The 15,777-nt window shown below is 32.8% G+C and overlaps 3 protein-coding genes across 5 annotated transcripts; 1 reads left to right on the forward strand and 2 right to left on the reverse strand.

Moving 5' to 3' along the window:
- The first annotated feature begins 789 nt into the window (after positions 1-789).
- Positions 790-8,477, forward strand: LOC112044968 (tether containing UBX domain for GLUT4). 3 transcript variants are annotated; one of them, XM_052885680.1, is made up of 9 exons: positions 790-1,101; positions 1,917-2,109; positions 2,437-2,656; positions 3,250-3,619; positions 4,000-4,194; positions 4,778-4,940; positions 5,490-5,673; positions 6,474-6,630; positions 7,664-8,477. In XM_052885680.1, the coding sequence occupies exons 1-8, from the start codon at positions 1,021-1,023 to the stop codon at positions 6,580-6,582; spliced, it is 1,515 nt and encodes a 504-aa protein (XP_052741640.1). In that variant the 5' UTR covers positions 790-1,020; the 3' UTR covers positions 6,583-6,630; positions 7,664-8,477. The 3 variants fall into 3 exon arrangements, with proteins under 3 accessions (XP_052741640.1, XP_023936754.1, XP_052741641.1); XM_024080986.2 differs by having other exon boundaries at positions 791-1,101; positions 6,474-8,477; XM_052885681.1 differs by lacking the exon at positions 790-1,101 and adding an exon at positions 1,152-1,262 and having other exon boundaries at positions 6,474-8,477.
- On the reverse strand, positions 8,466-10,677 carry LOC112044924 (zinc finger CCCH domain-containing protein 3). The gene has a single exon (XM_024080936.2). The coding sequence runs from the start codon at positions 10,675-10,677 to the stop codon at positions 8,965-8,967; it is 1,713 nt and encodes a 570-aa protein (XP_023936704.1). The 3' UTR covers positions 8,466-8,964.
- A 13-nt stretch (positions 10,678-10,690) lies between these two features.
- Positions 10,691-15,663, reverse strand: LOC112044926 (U6 snRNA phosphodiesterase 1). The gene is made up of 5 exons (XM_052885682.1): positions 15,383-15,663; positions 14,885-15,027; positions 13,784-13,967; positions 13,352-13,514; positions 10,691-10,870 (listed from the first exon to the last, which is right to left on the reverse strand). Exons 1-5 carry the CDS (start codon positions 15,475-15,477, stop codon positions 10,691-10,693), a joined length of 765 nt encoding a protein of 254 aa, XP_052741642.1. The 5' UTR covers positions 15,478-15,663.
- Between the last annotated feature and the right edge of the window lie 114 nt (positions 15,664-15,777).

The raw sequence follows: 15,777 nt of genomic DNA on the forward strand, positions 1-15,777 counted from the left end.
CCATATTACTTTTCCTAAATAAGTACCTACCTATTTGATTTAGGCCAAAGAAGGACAAACTAGATGAGGCAAAACACGGCCCGACCAAGAATTTCTTGATTTAACTAGGCAGTGGTATAAACAAGGCTTATAACTAGGTTAGGCACGTACAAATTGTACAAAATGCAAAATTCCCTCTGCAATAGATCCTTCGTAATGAGTTCTTGGGGTAAGTGCATACGTGGATAGTGTATAGTGCGGCGTAGCATTTTTACATCTATGGAGAGCATACCTTTGTACATAGCAGCAACTAGTACCTAATACCTATCACAGGGAATATTTATTACGTGGCGATCACAACAGATCGAAAACGGTCAGTGATACAGAGACACCGGACAGCGTGTCTATCCACCTATAGACCTGCAGAACCGCTACTCCAAAAAGAAGAATAATGAAGAACAAGTATTCAAAATTTTATTAACTTCTTTTATTGTAAAAAAGTACATTTAGGTTTAGCTGTTCGTATTTCTACAAGCCTTTTACCTACCTGTAAAAATTCACAGTTAGTATTTTAGTCGAGTACGGACAATTTTTGGATTTACCGTCCAGAAATCGTTCGAGTCTGTACGGCATCATAGCTGTATCTTAAAGTAGTTTGTACGGCCTTTAAGTACATATGGCTAAAGTGTATTATCTATGTACTAAGTATTTATGTGGTAATGGCGTTTTCTATTAATCTGTGGCCGTTGACAATTTTAGTTCAGGTTTTAGCCGCGGGACTTCTTTCACGAAAAGGACTATAAGAGTATTTTTTTATAACTGAATTCACAGTTTAAGGTGCTAGTCTTTTTGAGTTCTAATTTATGCAATGTCATTCTTCTTAATCTTACACAAAACTACGACCCATAGATATAAAATAGATTCATGATGTCAATTTGACAGATGCAATTGTATTTTTGTTGATTGGTATTTGGAAAACTAATTTACCGGTTAATTTATTAATTATTTCGAATAAGTAATGTACTGAAATAATAATTAAAAATGTCAAGAGATATTACTGTACTCGTACCGAACGGCAGAAGAATTAAAGTTCACTGCACAGCTGATACAAATATATTGCAGGTATGTTTTGAATAAAATAAATTGGGCCAATACTATTATTTTAAATATATTCCTGTTGTTAAGCAGCAAGGCTACCTTTCGGCAAAGGCCTCAGGTTAGCAGACCTATGGGAGATGTGGTATGATCTTAGAAGATATGTGTTTCCTGCAAGGTTATGTTTTGTAAGCAATATTTATCACTGTAATTTTATTATAAGTCAGGTACATTTTTAAGCGCCAGATAGCCCCGCTAATTTTTAGCATTTCAAACTTAAGTTTGTATAGCTTTATCAACAATTACTTGTAAAACAAATGAAAAAAAAAAAAAATTAATTGCAGTGTAATGCAGTGTAGTGTATAAGTAACTTATTTTATTATTCTCAAAGTTGGCAGTTGCTGGCAGTTAAAGATGATGGAAAGCCTTTACATGAGAGCATGTTTAGCAGTAGATGCCCTTCAAATGATCATTATAATGTTAAAAGCTGCAGTGTTACATCCCATTAATTAATTTGTCTTATTTATATTTTTTTTTCAATGTCATAACAATAGTAAGTCAATGTAAGTATTTATTTTAAAATGAAATGACTATACTATACTATATCCGCTGCACATTACAAACACATATAATTGTGTGTGTTTGTAACATGTCATTGCAGTGTAGTATTGGTATATAAATTATGTACATTTGTAGCAATACAAATGTGAAGATTGTTTGCAAAGGTCACAAAGCTCTTTGCCTAGTGTTTCTTTTGTGTCCTAATTCTGCATCATCAGCTTGTTTAAGAAACACTCTGTACAATATACATAGGCTAAAAGTCATATATTTGCTTATTCTAGCTTCTTGAAGATGTCTGTGCCAAACAGGGTTTCCAACCAACTGACTATGATTTGAAGCATCATAATCACATACTAGATTTAACAACAACTATTCGATTTTGTAACTTGCCCAATAAAGCTGTCCTTGAAATGGTAGAAGCAGAAAAGAAGAGAATAGAATCAAATGTTACTATTGGTTTAACATTGAATGATGGTAGGTAATCTATAAAAAGTATAGCCACAATTTGCTTTTCTCTAAATTTAATCTGATGGTGTTTAGTATTAAACAGGTCAATATCTTTGTTAATAGTATCTTTGCTAATAATTTTATATCTACAATTGTTCATTTTATTATATCAGTGACTTCTAGAATTTTTTTACTCAGTTAAATTCTTATTAATAAATTTTGGATATTCATACTGAAATAAAATATTTCTTGCATACATACATCTTGCAGTACTATTAAATTGCTGCCACTAATTAATTGTATTACAACTATTACTTCAAACATGATACAAATTAATGAAACAACTTCTGTTAGGTGAAAGAATTATGGGAGATTTCACACCAAATACTTCGCTTTATGATCTCATAATGTCTTTGGCTCCAAGTGAGCTGACATCTTTAGAAAATCCCACCATTTTGTATATGAGACAAGAAGTAACAGGAATATCTGCTTTAAAAGAAAAGACTTTGAGGAAGATAGGGCTAATAGCAGGAAGAGCCATTCTTAGATTGTTGGATAAATCTCCTGATCCTATGTAAGTATTTATTACAATTTAAAATTATTTTATGAAGCTTTAAGTGTTATTTAGATCTTTATTCTTTCTAATACAACAAATTAACAATTAACATACAATACAGGCACAGTAAATGAGACATTGTTTTTTATGGCAATACACATATTGAATGAATTGAAGAGAAGGAGTCTAAGATGAAACTATGAGCGAAGGGAAGAGAGATAATAATAAAGTACTCTCAATATCTTTTCCTACCCCATGGAAAAAAACAATTTTTTTATCTATCCTGTATTGTATTCCATTTTGTTCTGTGAAAATTGTAAAAAATTAGTGATTCTTTGTAATTTTGTGAAAAGCTGTCAACAATTAATACACTAAGAAACTCCAGCTAACTTAATTGACTAATAGATCTATAAAAATCATGCTAACATGATGGAATGGAGGAATGGTGGCAAGAAGCTGTCTGTATTTCCACATAGGACAGCCTTGTTGACCTTTTGTGCACATTGAGCTATCCTTTATGTCACCAGTTGAGGCAATTAGTAAAATAATGGTAAATTTTTTGTCTTGTGGTGAGTCTGTTTGAGAGTAAATATTTTACTTCAAAATTTCAGCCAAGCTAATGTGTCAAGTGTATATCGCCGTGTACAACCTGAAACAACTGAAAGTGCTGCTCAGCACACTGAACTTGACAATCCAGGCCCATCAGGTGTCAAAGATAAAGATATAAAAAAAACATTTGATCCTATAAAACTGATACAAAAAGAGAAGGAACAAAAGCATCATGAAACAGACCAAACTAGAGGTGATGAAGGTATTATTCCAGAGAGCACAGAAACTGATGATGAAAAAACCAAGAAAATCAGTGAAAATCCTACTACACATACTGATTCACAGCCAACAATGTCGTCTGAACCTCAGAAACAGCTACTGACACAAGAGAATCTTGAACGACGGCTAAGAATTGAAGAGGAAGTTACTTTTGTAAGTAGTAGCTCTCTTTATGAGTAAATAATCTATGTTAATCCAATATAGTTGATGTCCGCGATCGATACCCATACTCCCGAAATGTACTTGGGGGGCAAATCCTTTCTTTGATGATGTCTACATTGCCAACTATCTGCTTGCCAGATGTCCACACAATCCATTCATAGTTGCTGTATATAACATTGTTGGAGTAATATGCATCATTAATGAATGTTTTAATATTTTTGTAGGTCTATTTATTCGTTTAGTTGTAAACTAAGTATGCTCTGCAGTTAAAAGCAATTATTTATTAAATTATAATTTGTGCAATATAAAATTTGTAGGATATCACTATTGTTAAATATTTTTATCAATTTAGTTTTATAATATTTTTATAGGTGGGAACACAAAAAGCAATTGCATTTAAACAACCAGAGATGGCTGAAGACGAATTATCAGACCTGCCGGATGATTTCTACGAGCTGTCTATAGAAGAAGTGAGGAAGATGTATCACGAGTTGCAGCAGCAGCGCATAGTGCTGGAGAACACGCCAATGCTCACTGCCGCTAAACGACAGGAGCTTGAACAACAGGTTAAGACTGTTTTATCCTCATTTTTATGTTGTTAACAATATTTTCTTTCTTTAATTTGGGTTGTTTGACTTGAGCGTTCCTCAACCGAAAAACGGAACCCTTTGTTGGGATCACTTTGTCGTTTGTCAGTCTGTCAAGACCCTTTATCTTCAGGACGCGTGGAGATATCGAGTGAAATTAAAAACCATATATTAACTCTGCTGAAGAATAATAATAATAATAATTTATTTATTCATCAGAAAGCAGGTTTACAAAGATAAGAAATACAACATGTGAAAAAATCCAACTTCTAAGTTAAGGCACTCATAAGGATTCTAACTTTATATACTTTCTGTTGACCAAGAACTATAAAAACTTTAGTGTACATTTGTAATTAAATCATACAAAATATAGTCTTTATTTATAGTTGTGATCAACCATTGAGGTTCAGCAAAAATAACTAATACTTGTCTGGTTTCCCAATTCAATATCCTGAGAACATTTGAAACAATTAGGTATTATTAACAAACAATTATTATAAAACGTTTGTATGAGTCTGCTTACTTAATCTGAATTTGAATTATGTTTCTTTTTTGGTTGCAGACATCAGTACAAAAGCTAAACACATATAAAAATGTGGTTGTCCGTGTACAATTTCCCGACAACATGATACTTCAAGGAGTGTTCACTCCCACCAACACTATAGAGGATGTTCAGTTGTTTGTTAGGGAACATCTGCACAACCAAGACAAACCTTTTCATATATGTAAGTAAATATTGTATTAACTGGTATCTGTGAAGGCCTTACATTGATGATTGCACTTATACTTGCATACCTACTGAATGATCCATATTTATACTAATATTATACATAATATTGAGTGTAATTGAGGCTATATGTTATCTCTGTATTCTCACGGGAACGGGAACTATACGGGTAAAACGTAAAAAAGTCAATGCAGAAGCACTCGTTAATCTTCAAACTTACTGTACTAAATATAGCAATGGCTTTGTTTCACCAATATCAGATTTACATGTATGAAAATAATATGTTCACTATAAACGAATTTTACGCGGTCGGAGTCGCGGGAATCAACTATACATATAGCGTGAAATAATCAAAAATTAAATTGTGGTGAAAAATAGCAGCAGAACCTGAAAACGCCAATCTTTTGAACCCTTTTCTCTCTATTTGCGCTTAATTCTGTAACTACCTATAGAATTACAGCAACATTGGCTTGTTCAATATTAGGTGTAAAGGAAAAGGCAGGTATTCAGTAGTAATCTAAAAATTATAACTAAAATGTTTTTTCAGTTACAACCCCGCTCAAAGAAACTTTAGACCCCAAAATGACATTACTGGAGGCAAAGTTTGTGCCCTGTGTTCATATGCATTTCAAATGGTTAGAAGACAGCACACATCCCTTGTACTTAAAAGAAGAAATTTACACAAAGAAAACATCAAGTGACGCTGCCAGTATTCTAGCCTCAAAGTACCGGTATGTAGTGGTTCTTTTAAGGATTAACTGAGATAGAGTAGAAAAGAGACGAATATCTTAGCATTTCATGGATTCACCCAGTGGGTGCCAGGTCCATCGTGTAGCAGAGAGAAAAGCTCCGAGCAGATTCCCTGACTTGTGACCAATGGGTGTAGGTTTAAGGATGTACTTGATAGTTAACTAACATTCCCATTCTCCGCTTGTGTTGTTCTACTTGTCTATCCAAAAAAAAGCTTTTAATCTCCGTAAACATTTTCTAAGTAACAGAGTCATTCAGCTGTGGAATAGATTGCCTTAGTCTAGATAAATGGAATTGGTTTTTTAATACTTTAGCTACAATTACGCCTGACGTATTGTGAAGCAATTCTATGAGGTTTATGTACAAGCTCACTTAGCACTCATATGTCCTGACTTTTGTCGAAGAACAACCTATTTGGCTTTCCTTCTCCAACATTCCCATTCTTATAAAATCTAAATTAAAATGCTAAGTTCTTTATCCTAGAATGTTAATTAGAGAGAAGCAAGACGAAATATATAAGCATTCCATGGATTCATAGTATATATGGCAGAGAGAAAAGCTCAGAGCAGACACTCGGACTTGTGGCCGATAGTGTAGGTTTAAGGAATTCCTTGACAATCGATTAACACTCCCCTTCTCCGCTCGTGTTGTTTGTTCACCCTGTCTAACTTATTCTTTTGAACGTAATCAATATTCAATCATTCCCATAACAACTGAATGCCTCTGTGTTTGTAAGTAAATAAATAAATGAGTTGTAACACATGATCTTTTTATTTTTCAGTGCACCTAACAGGAGAAAACTGGAGGATACATCAAGCAGTTCCCAGAAATCAAACCCCACTTCATCAACATCCAAGCAAAGTAAAGTTCCCAAGTGGTTTAAAACATAATTAGCTTTTATATTTTGCTGAAGAGCTCAATACATTATTTTACAGCTGGTTCGTAAATTATTATTATTTATAACTATATAAAAATATATAATATGTTACAGGTTAGATATTGGTTGTGTAGATCGAGCGTCATATGTTTGAACGAAGGCTAGCCATAGGAAAAGGCATTCCTATGGCTAGCCTTCGTTACAAGATGTACAGTTTGTATGTAAAAATTTTAATAAAAAAAATTCAACCGACTTCCAACTCAAAAAATAACTTTAACTAAAACGCAAAAAATAACATCCTACCTATGTGCTACCTTCTGATCAGTTTGAAGGCGGTGCCAAGCCAGTGATGTTTTAATTAAACACGTTTAAACTACAAAATTTATGTGGTTCTTTCAGAAACAGCTTTAATTAAAACACGACACTGGCTTGGCACCGCCTTCAAACTGATCAGAAGGTAGCACATAGGTAGGATGTTATTTTTTGCGTTTTAGTTAAAGTTATTTTTTGAGTTGGAAGTCGGTTGAATTTTTTTTATTAAAATTTTTATTTTTTTATTTTTAGTGTTAGCATACCTACTGCGTGTGTACAGTCACAACCTATCTAAGTGGAAAGTTCTTATCAATACAAAATTATCAAGTCCAAACACAAGGTAGCTACTGTGAGCCGTCGAGGAGTTCTCTTCACTGTGCTTCGTCTTCATCGCCAGACCCTTAATACAGTCACATTCCATCTAGGTGGAAAGTTCTCATCAATACAAATTTATCAAGTCCAAACACAAGGTAGCTACTGGGAACCGTCGAGGAGTTCTCTTCACTGTCCCTCGTCTTCATCATCAGACCCTTAATACAGTCACAATCCATCTAGGTGGAAAGTTCTCATCAATACAAATTTATCAAGTCCAAACACAAGGTAGCTACTGTGAACCGTCGAGGAGTTCTCTTCAATGTCCCTCGTCTTCATCACCAGACCCTTAATACAGAATACAGTCACAACCCATGTAGGTGGAAAGTACTCATCAATACAAATTAATCAAGCCCAAACATAAGGTGACCGCTGTAAATCCTTGACAAGTTCCATCGTCTGTGTTTCAGCTCCATCATCAGACCAACTCCAAACCTTCATAAAGTTGTAGTGGTTTAAAATACCTTATGGAAACACTAACAAACGCACTAGCCGTCTCTACAACTTTCGAAAGTTCCCCTCAATTTCTCCAGGATGCCATCATCAGATCCTGACATGAAAAAAATGGGACCACCCTGGAAGTAAACCCTTCAAAACAAAAAAAGAATTTTCAAAATCGGTCCATAATTGACGGAATTATCGCTGGACATACATAAAAAAAAAAAAAAAAAAAAAAAAAAAACATACATACAGCCGAACGTAGAACCTCCTCCTTTTTGGAAGTCGGTTAAAAATACCTAAAAATCTTCACAGGTTTAAATAAAATATTTCTTGTAAAACCTAGACCATTGGTATGTTGTGATTTTGAGACTAGCTGATTCTGTATTTTTACCAAATAGTTATTTATGCCACTGTCACGTAACTCGTGCTACAATTGCTAATTACGTGCAGTGCATACTATACTTTTTCTTTGACATGATGATAAAAAAATTAAAAGAATAATAAAACTTGGTCAGTAATTTGTATATTATTTCATAAACTGATATATACACTTGTTTAGCGCCAGCAGGAACTAGTGAATCACAGTACGAATTAAAAAATATAAATAGGTTTTCTAATAATGTAAGTAAATATTAAACTTCATTCATTTCTAAAATACCAAATTGTAAATTGGACTTTAACCATTTCTTAATTACTGTGTACAGGGCTTAATTATTGTTGTTTTCTGTATGTTGAAAGTTTATTTCTTTGTATGTTTAAATAAAATAAACATTAATAAAAAAATCTTTTATTTTCAAATTATATTAACCTACAGCACACTGAACAAAGACAATCAAATTTGTCAACATTGTGAATTTCACTTTAATATAATAACAAGTATTCGAATTATGTATTGATATAAAAATAGTACAATCTGTTTTTTAGATAAATATTTATGTTCTCATTTTTTTTCTTGTATAAATATATTGTCATGTTCAAATATTTTCAATAACAAAACAGAGCTTGACAACCTTTAACATACACATTCTATGAATTATTCTCTGAATCGTCCATTATCATTATTCAGGACATATCAACTTAAAGACAAAAAATATTATAAATTCATTAATACTATAAGAAGACTAATACAAAATTGCTATTAATAATTATTATAATTAAATTTATAAAATAGATTATAATTAAATTATTATATTTTATGTTAATCAAAAACTTATTCGTAACATTATTAGAAGAGGTCGTAAGAAAATAAATGTAATTTTAGCATGATTAACTACAACTGTATAAATGAAGGCAAGTTGCCCAATTTGCATCTTTTAGGCTTAATAGCTTCGTAACTCTCATCACTGTTAACTGATTCTTTATAATACCTACAATCTCCATCTTTATTTTCTAATTTGTCTTCTAAATTCAATGTTGTATTACAATTACCTGTGTTTTCTTCTTCAATTTTTAACTTAGAATTCTTTAGTTGTGAACTTCTTGGGTTCTTACTTGATAGTTTCCTGCTTTTTTGATTAACATTAACATGTTTGTATGGGCACTTGTCACCATTTTCGCAATATCCTTTTGAAAATTCTTGACATATCTTAGTTTTATCACTTAATTTGACGTGCAAGTATGGACAACCATCTTTAGTACACATGCCGTTTAGATAAAAATAACACGTGGGCATCTTTTTTGCTGTGAGTTCATGAGAAAGAGAGCATTTTTTATCATGGCATATACCTTTTAAGAATTTGCGGCACAATGATACGTGTTTTTTATCATGCAAATATTTGCAGTTTCCTTGATCTTGTCTTAAGCATTTTCCATATTTAGTAAATAGCCTGCATGGAATATTGTTCACATTGAACTTGGCTCTTAAAGATTTTGATAACTTCACTTTACTTCCACTACACGCGCCTTTTCCTATGTTTTGTGCAATTCTTGAAGCTACCTTTATTGTTGATACAGGTGTACTAGACTTAACAGGTGTGCTAGTTTTAATAAACTTAAATCTATTTTTCTTAATTGAAGAAGAACTTAACCTTGCATTACTTTTTCTGTAAACTTTTGAAGCTGTAGTTATAGATTTGTTTTCATTAAATACAACTGTATGCTTTTTCAAGGAATTTACAGGAATAATTTTATACTTTGTTATTTTGATTTTCGTTATTTTTTCAGGTGTTTTACAGCTAAATTTGTTCTTTTGTGAATTTGTATAACATGTCAATTGATTTGAACAAGCTACAGGTACAGGATACTTGGGTGTTACAAGATTATTTGTTAATTTACTTTCATTTGTCTGTTCAAAAGTAAGAGATAATCTTTTTTTCTTTCTGATAATGCAATAACGAGATTTAGACAATGGAACCTCCTGGTTTGATTTCTTGATTTCCTGTGATTCCATGATTGTCACTACAGAATTCACTCTATCTTTTTCTATTGGCCTTTCTTGTACCTTATTGTTTTGTATTAAAGAATATTTAGATTTGTATAACAACTGCCTATTTAAAATATTCCCATTTTCAATATAACTTACATTTGCAACTGGATTGTTTCGAGAGACATTTATGGCATTAGCAAAATGAAAAGCCACATCTTTATTTGTTTGAGCATTGTTCGTGTTTATTTGTATAAAATTATTCCTTGCTTGTTCTTTACTTACCTGTTGAAAATTTTGCACTAAAGTGTGTTTATAGTTTTGCAGCATTTGTGCATTTAGAGCATAGTTTGCATTTTCATTTGATTCAATATATCTTGCACTTCTTGAAGGTTGGTTTTGAGTGTCATTGTTGCTATTAATAAAATTTGGGTTGACATATATTTTCCTGTTGTTTGTCATTGTCTCATTACTTTTCATGTTCCTTGCTCTACATGGCAGTTCCTCAACAAAATATCTGTTAAAGTGTGTTGTCTTTATTTGTTCTGGGAGCCGGAAATCTGTTTCTGTCCTCTTAAAATTTGGATTTATATAAACTCTATTATGTGAACTTTGTTCCATGGTGTTTGATTATTTACTTCAAGTAATATTGATAGTATTTATTGCCACTTTTACAATTAACTTTGTTAATGATAATGGTATCCACTTTTTCTTCTTGATTCATAAAATGTTGATTAAGTTGATGCAAAATCTTTAATACACACTGTTTTTTGTCTCCATTGATGCTTAGGATGCTCATGTGAAATGATGGTTCCTGTAAAATTTAAATCACCTTAAAATCTGGGTAGATTAAATAATATGCTTTCTTCCAAAGATATAAGGCTGAAAGGCGTGAAAGCTGTTTTAGAGCAAGAGCCCACGACAGCCAGACCTTCGTTATTTTATAAAAGTTGAAAGTTTCTCTGTAGATGTCTCCTATACAGGTAAGAACGACCAGCGACTATAAAGTTTGGGTTGTGGTTACTTGGGCAGGTAACAGGTAGTAAAGGTGTATAAAATAGTACTTGAAATTCGTTAAAGTATAAACCTCAATTTTTTAATATTTCCTTCGGGATAACTTTAAAAATCTCGTCATCCATTGCCGGACACTTATGACAGTTGCTACCCCCTGCCAGACACCCCTAAACTTTAATAAATTATAATTATACTTTCGTTATAGTATAAAAGCTAAATTTTATATATGTTACTTGGGGACTTATAAAAAGATGTTACCTCAATAGCCGGACAGTTTTCGTGGTTTTTACATCTTGCCAGACACATCAAAAGTCCACTATAGGTGCGAGCGCGGGGTAACATTTGGATGGCGCTATTTGTAAGACAGATAAATCTGCTCTGATGAAATGTCTAGAGAAAGAGGTCCAGCATGAGCAACCACATCATATAGATGTTATAATAATTGACGGTTTCTTCCTACTGCATACAATGAAAAATGTTCCAAAAACATTTGGAAATATTTCAAAAAAATTGTTGCAAATGGCTACTCAATTTCAAGCTTCGAGAATTGATGTGATTTTTGATCAATATTTTACTCCATCGATCAAAGATTATGAGCATTCCCAATGGTTAGAATCTGCGCTATTGGAATACTCTATAACTGGGCCCGAACAAATTCGACCAAGTGATTTCGCAAAAGAGTTGAAAAATTTAAATTTCAAAGAAGCTTTAGTTGTTTTTTTTATTTCACATTGGGCTACTGATGAAGTGGTGCCATTTATTGGCAACAAACAATATACATCAATTTCAGAAAGTGTCATTCTTTTACTGTTGATAATTGCAACAAAGTTGTCTCAAGGATTGATGAAGAGTTGTCATGCCCAGCACACGAGGAAACAGATACAAAGATAGTATATCATGCATGTAACATCAACTATCCAGCAGAAATAGTAATAAGAAGTGCTGATACCGATATTGCGGCTATAATGCTTGGTAACGTGCATCACCTTAAAAGTGATTCGGTTGTTTGGATGCTTACAGGCACTGGAATTAATTTAAGGTATGTGGACCTAACCAAAATACATGCAGAGTTGGGACTGTTAACTTGTCAGAGCTTACCTGGATTTCATGCCATCACAGGTTGTGATTTTAATCCTGCGCTCTTCAGAAAAGGAAAATTAAAACCGTATAAGATATTAAAAAAAGATCCAGAGTACCAGGAAGCTTTCAAGAACTTCGGCAACAACGAATTAATTAAAAATTTAAATCATCAACAAAATATCTTTTATATTATTCGAAGATTTATATGCAATGTCTATAATGTCCCTAATGTAATTGATGTTGATGCCGCTAGACTTCAAATATTCATCGACTCGTACACAGTCTCCGATGTAAACGAAGCTTGTGACCGAAAGAAGTTGCGAAATTTTGACGCTAGCAACCTACCACCTTGCAAAAGCGAACTACTGCAGCAATTTCTGCGAGCAAATTATATATGTACAATTTGGAATAATGCTCATTTAAAAAATCCAACCACATATCAACCAGAAAATAATGGCTGGGTATTAAAAGATGACAAATACCAGTTCAAATGGTTTGAAGGGGAACTGCCGAGTATAAATGAACGTAATAAAATTATTTTTTATTAGATATCTTAAAAAATAGCAATTGACTAAGCATTCGCGCTCGCACCTTTAGTGGACTTTCGATGTGTCTGGCAAGATGTAAAAACCACGAAAACTGTCCGGCTATTGAGGTAACATCTTTTTATAAGTCCCCAAGTAACATATATAAAATTTAGCTTTTATACTATAACGAAAGTATAATTATAATTTATTAAAGTTTAGGGGTGTCTGGCAGGGGGTAGCAACTGTCATAAGTGTCCGGCAAAGGATGACGAGATTTTTAAAGTTATCCCGAAGGAAATATTAAAAAATTGAGCTTTATACTTTAACGAATTTCAAGTACTATTTTATACACCTTTACTACCTGTTACCTGCCCAGGTAACCACAACCCAAACTTTATAGTCGCTGGTCGTTCTTACCTGTATAGGAGACATCTACAGAGAAACTTTCAACTTTTATAAAATAACGAAGGTCTGGCTGTCGTGGGCTCTTGGGCCATTTTACTTTAGATAGATGTACACCCAAGGTACACACAGTTTTTACATTTTAACTACTCGAACATTTCTATTGTTAGGAGGTACAGAAAGAAAAATAAAGTGATAAAAAAATTGTGTTTCCAAAGATTATACAAAAAACCTACACCTAAAAGACACAGTATCGTACTATGTACACTTACATTATAAAATTCAGGCAATCTGAAATCTCTTAGAATGTTATCAATCTTCTTTGTAATACTAATTAAGTATCTGTGAGCAAAGCAGTCCACTTTCAAGGCTATAAATGTTCTAGTTTTATCCTCGTTGCAAAAAACATCGACAGATTCAAATCCAAGTTCAAAACTGAAAAATAAGAACTGCTTGTAACTAACCAACTTTGATTGAAATATTAATAATGTTTAATTAATAGAAACGCCAGATGTAAATATAAAATAAAAATTATATAATTCCTAATTATTCTTAGTTATGTCACAATAAAATAAGGACTAAAATCAAATTCTTTCTAATATTAAAATAAATTAGTAAATGCAATTTTCAATATATAATAAAGGATATCTTTTGAATTATTGTAATGTAATTTGGATTGTACATTTATACCAGTAGTCCTGTACCTGTCAATATTTTTTAAAACTTCCTGTAAACTACTTGTAAAAGTGTTGATCATATGATATTTCAGAACAAATGTTTTTGAAAGACTTATATGGATGTCTTCACATTTGCTACAAGATTCATCAACAGTTGCAAGTGTTGTTGCAAACTTATCTATTAATTTTAATAAATTTTCTTTGTCTGGGTCTAGAACAAAAAAAAGTGCTTGTTCAATATATCTGATCTATTCTTATCATTGTGGTCCATGTCAATCCTAAAAGTAAGATAGTTCAATTATTGCAATATGTTTCAGTCAATAACTGGCACAGAAAAAAACACTGATATGTCGAACATCTACTATATAAAAATAAGTTGGGTTTTCCTTCCTGACGCTATAACTCCAGAACGCATGAACCAATTTCCACGGTTTTGCATTCGTTGGAAAGGTCTCGGGCTCTGTGAGGTTTATAGTAAAGAAAAATCAGGAAAAATTTCAACGTAGGGTTCGGGTAGGGTAGGGATAGGGTAGGGGTAGGATAGGGGTAGGATAGAGATAGTTGAAAGTTTATATCGAGTTTCACGCGGACGGAGTCGTGGGCGTACGCTAGTTTTTAATAAAAATCAGCATAATAATATTATTTTATCAGGACAAGGTTTAATGGTGGAATTATATTTGTCTGATGTGTTGTGTTGTGACACATCAGAATCGGTATCATACATTTTGTATGGCAACGTTTACACTTATATATTGTGATATGTTGTGATAGCTTCTGATGTGTTACATACAAAACCGTATGTTACCGATTCTGTTCTGATGCATCACAAAACAACAAGTCAGATAAACATAATTCTACCTTTAATCAATGCAATCAAGGCACGCAAAGAAAATTACCTACTGTTAATGTTGATAAGCTCAGTTTATTGTGACATTAACACTCAATAGCTCAATGGTAGAGGGGCAGGACTCATCACTGAGAGGTTGTGGGTCGTTATTGCTGCTGGACTATTGTGGTACCCACCTCTAACACAGTCTTTTCCAACGAAGTGGAGAGAAATAATTGCGTATGTTTAAAAATATAGTGCAAATATTCTTTTATTAGAAAAGTAAATCATATTATACTTACAATCTATATAAACAAATGTAGCCCAGTTCCCTCTCACATGTGGAAAGCTCCGAACTCGTCCTCCGTGTAAGTTAGAGTCATCAACGTGTTCTTCAAATGAGACAACAGGCACTCCTGTCAAGTTAGGTTGAGGAAGTCTTGGTCTAAATAAAATAGAAAACATGATACAGATATTCCAACTCCCAACTCATGTTAGGTGAAGATAATAAACCAGCCCAGCTCACACGAGCACTTATTAGGATATAAAGTGTAGTATGATATATAATTATGATAAACCTAACAGACAGTACACACAGGGACATTAATGATCCATGAATAATAATGCTGCTAGTAAGTACAAATAACTAATCTGTGTAAAAAGCCTATCTAAACTCATAACTACAATCATTTGAATTCCCTAGAAAATTACTGGTCTCTTTATTTTTTAGTCGCAATTTTCACTTTAAGACTTTTATGATCTTAATTTCAACGATTACACATTTTTCTTTGATACCTTACTTTGAACACGCTTTCTCCTGAATTTCTTCGTATTCTTCTTCAGAGTGTGAATCCTCTTCGTCACCGTACTCAGAAATGTAAGACAGTCCAGACATTAGGTAACTAAAAAAAGCACAACACCCTATAAATAGTACTTGTAAGAAAACCTTTCCACTATAAATCTCAAATTACAATTAGGGATTTTGGAATGATAATTATTTAAAAACGTGAGATTAAATTAAAACACAAACACGAAGTCACACTCACAATTTTACAAACGTCAACAAGAAAGTAGAAACTGCCAATGTCATTGTCAATTTTCAATAATCATACAATAGACAAGCATAACGCGTAGACAGAGAAATAAATAGACAACTGATTGGTTATTTTATTAAATATTAATTTTTTTTTCATGT

Source organism: Bicyclus anynana, chromosome 15 (assembly GCF_947172395.1).
Source record: "Bicyclus anynana chromosome 15, ilBicAnyn1.1, whole genome shotgun sequence".
NCBI lineage: Eukaryota > Metazoa > Arthropoda > Insecta > Lepidoptera > Nymphalidae > Bicyclus > Bicyclus anynana.

Bases quoted from the DNA above. Each gene is read 5' to 3' on its own strand.
- LOC112044968 (XM_052885680.1), top strand. From the start codon at position 1,021: ATGTCAAGAGATATTACTGTACTCGTACCGAACGGCAGAAGAATTAAA. The intron at 2,657-3,249 runs GTAAGTATTTAT...TCAAAATTTCAG, and splicing joins GATAAATCTCCTGATCCTAT to CCAAGCTAATGTGTCAAGTG. The intron at 4,195-4,777 runs GTTAAGACTGTT...TTTTGGTTGCAG, and splicing joins GACAGGAGCTTGAACAACAG to ACATCAGTACAAAAGCTAAA.
- LOC112044924 (XM_024080936.2), bottom strand. From the start codon at position 10,677: ATGGAACAAAGTTCACATAATAGAGTTTATATAAATCCAAATTTTAAG.
- LOC112044926 (XM_052885682.1), bottom strand. From the start codon at position 15,477: ATGTCTGGACTGTCTTACATTTCTGAGTACGGTGACGAAGAGGATTCA. The intron at 13,968-14,884 runs GTAAGTATAATA...TTTTTGTTCTAG, and splicing joins TACATTTGTTTATATAGATT to ACCCAGACAAAGAAAATTTA. The intron at 10,871-13,351 runs GTAAGTGTACAT...TAAATTTTACAG, and splicing joins GATTGCCTGAATTTTATAAT to GAACCATCATTTCACATGAG.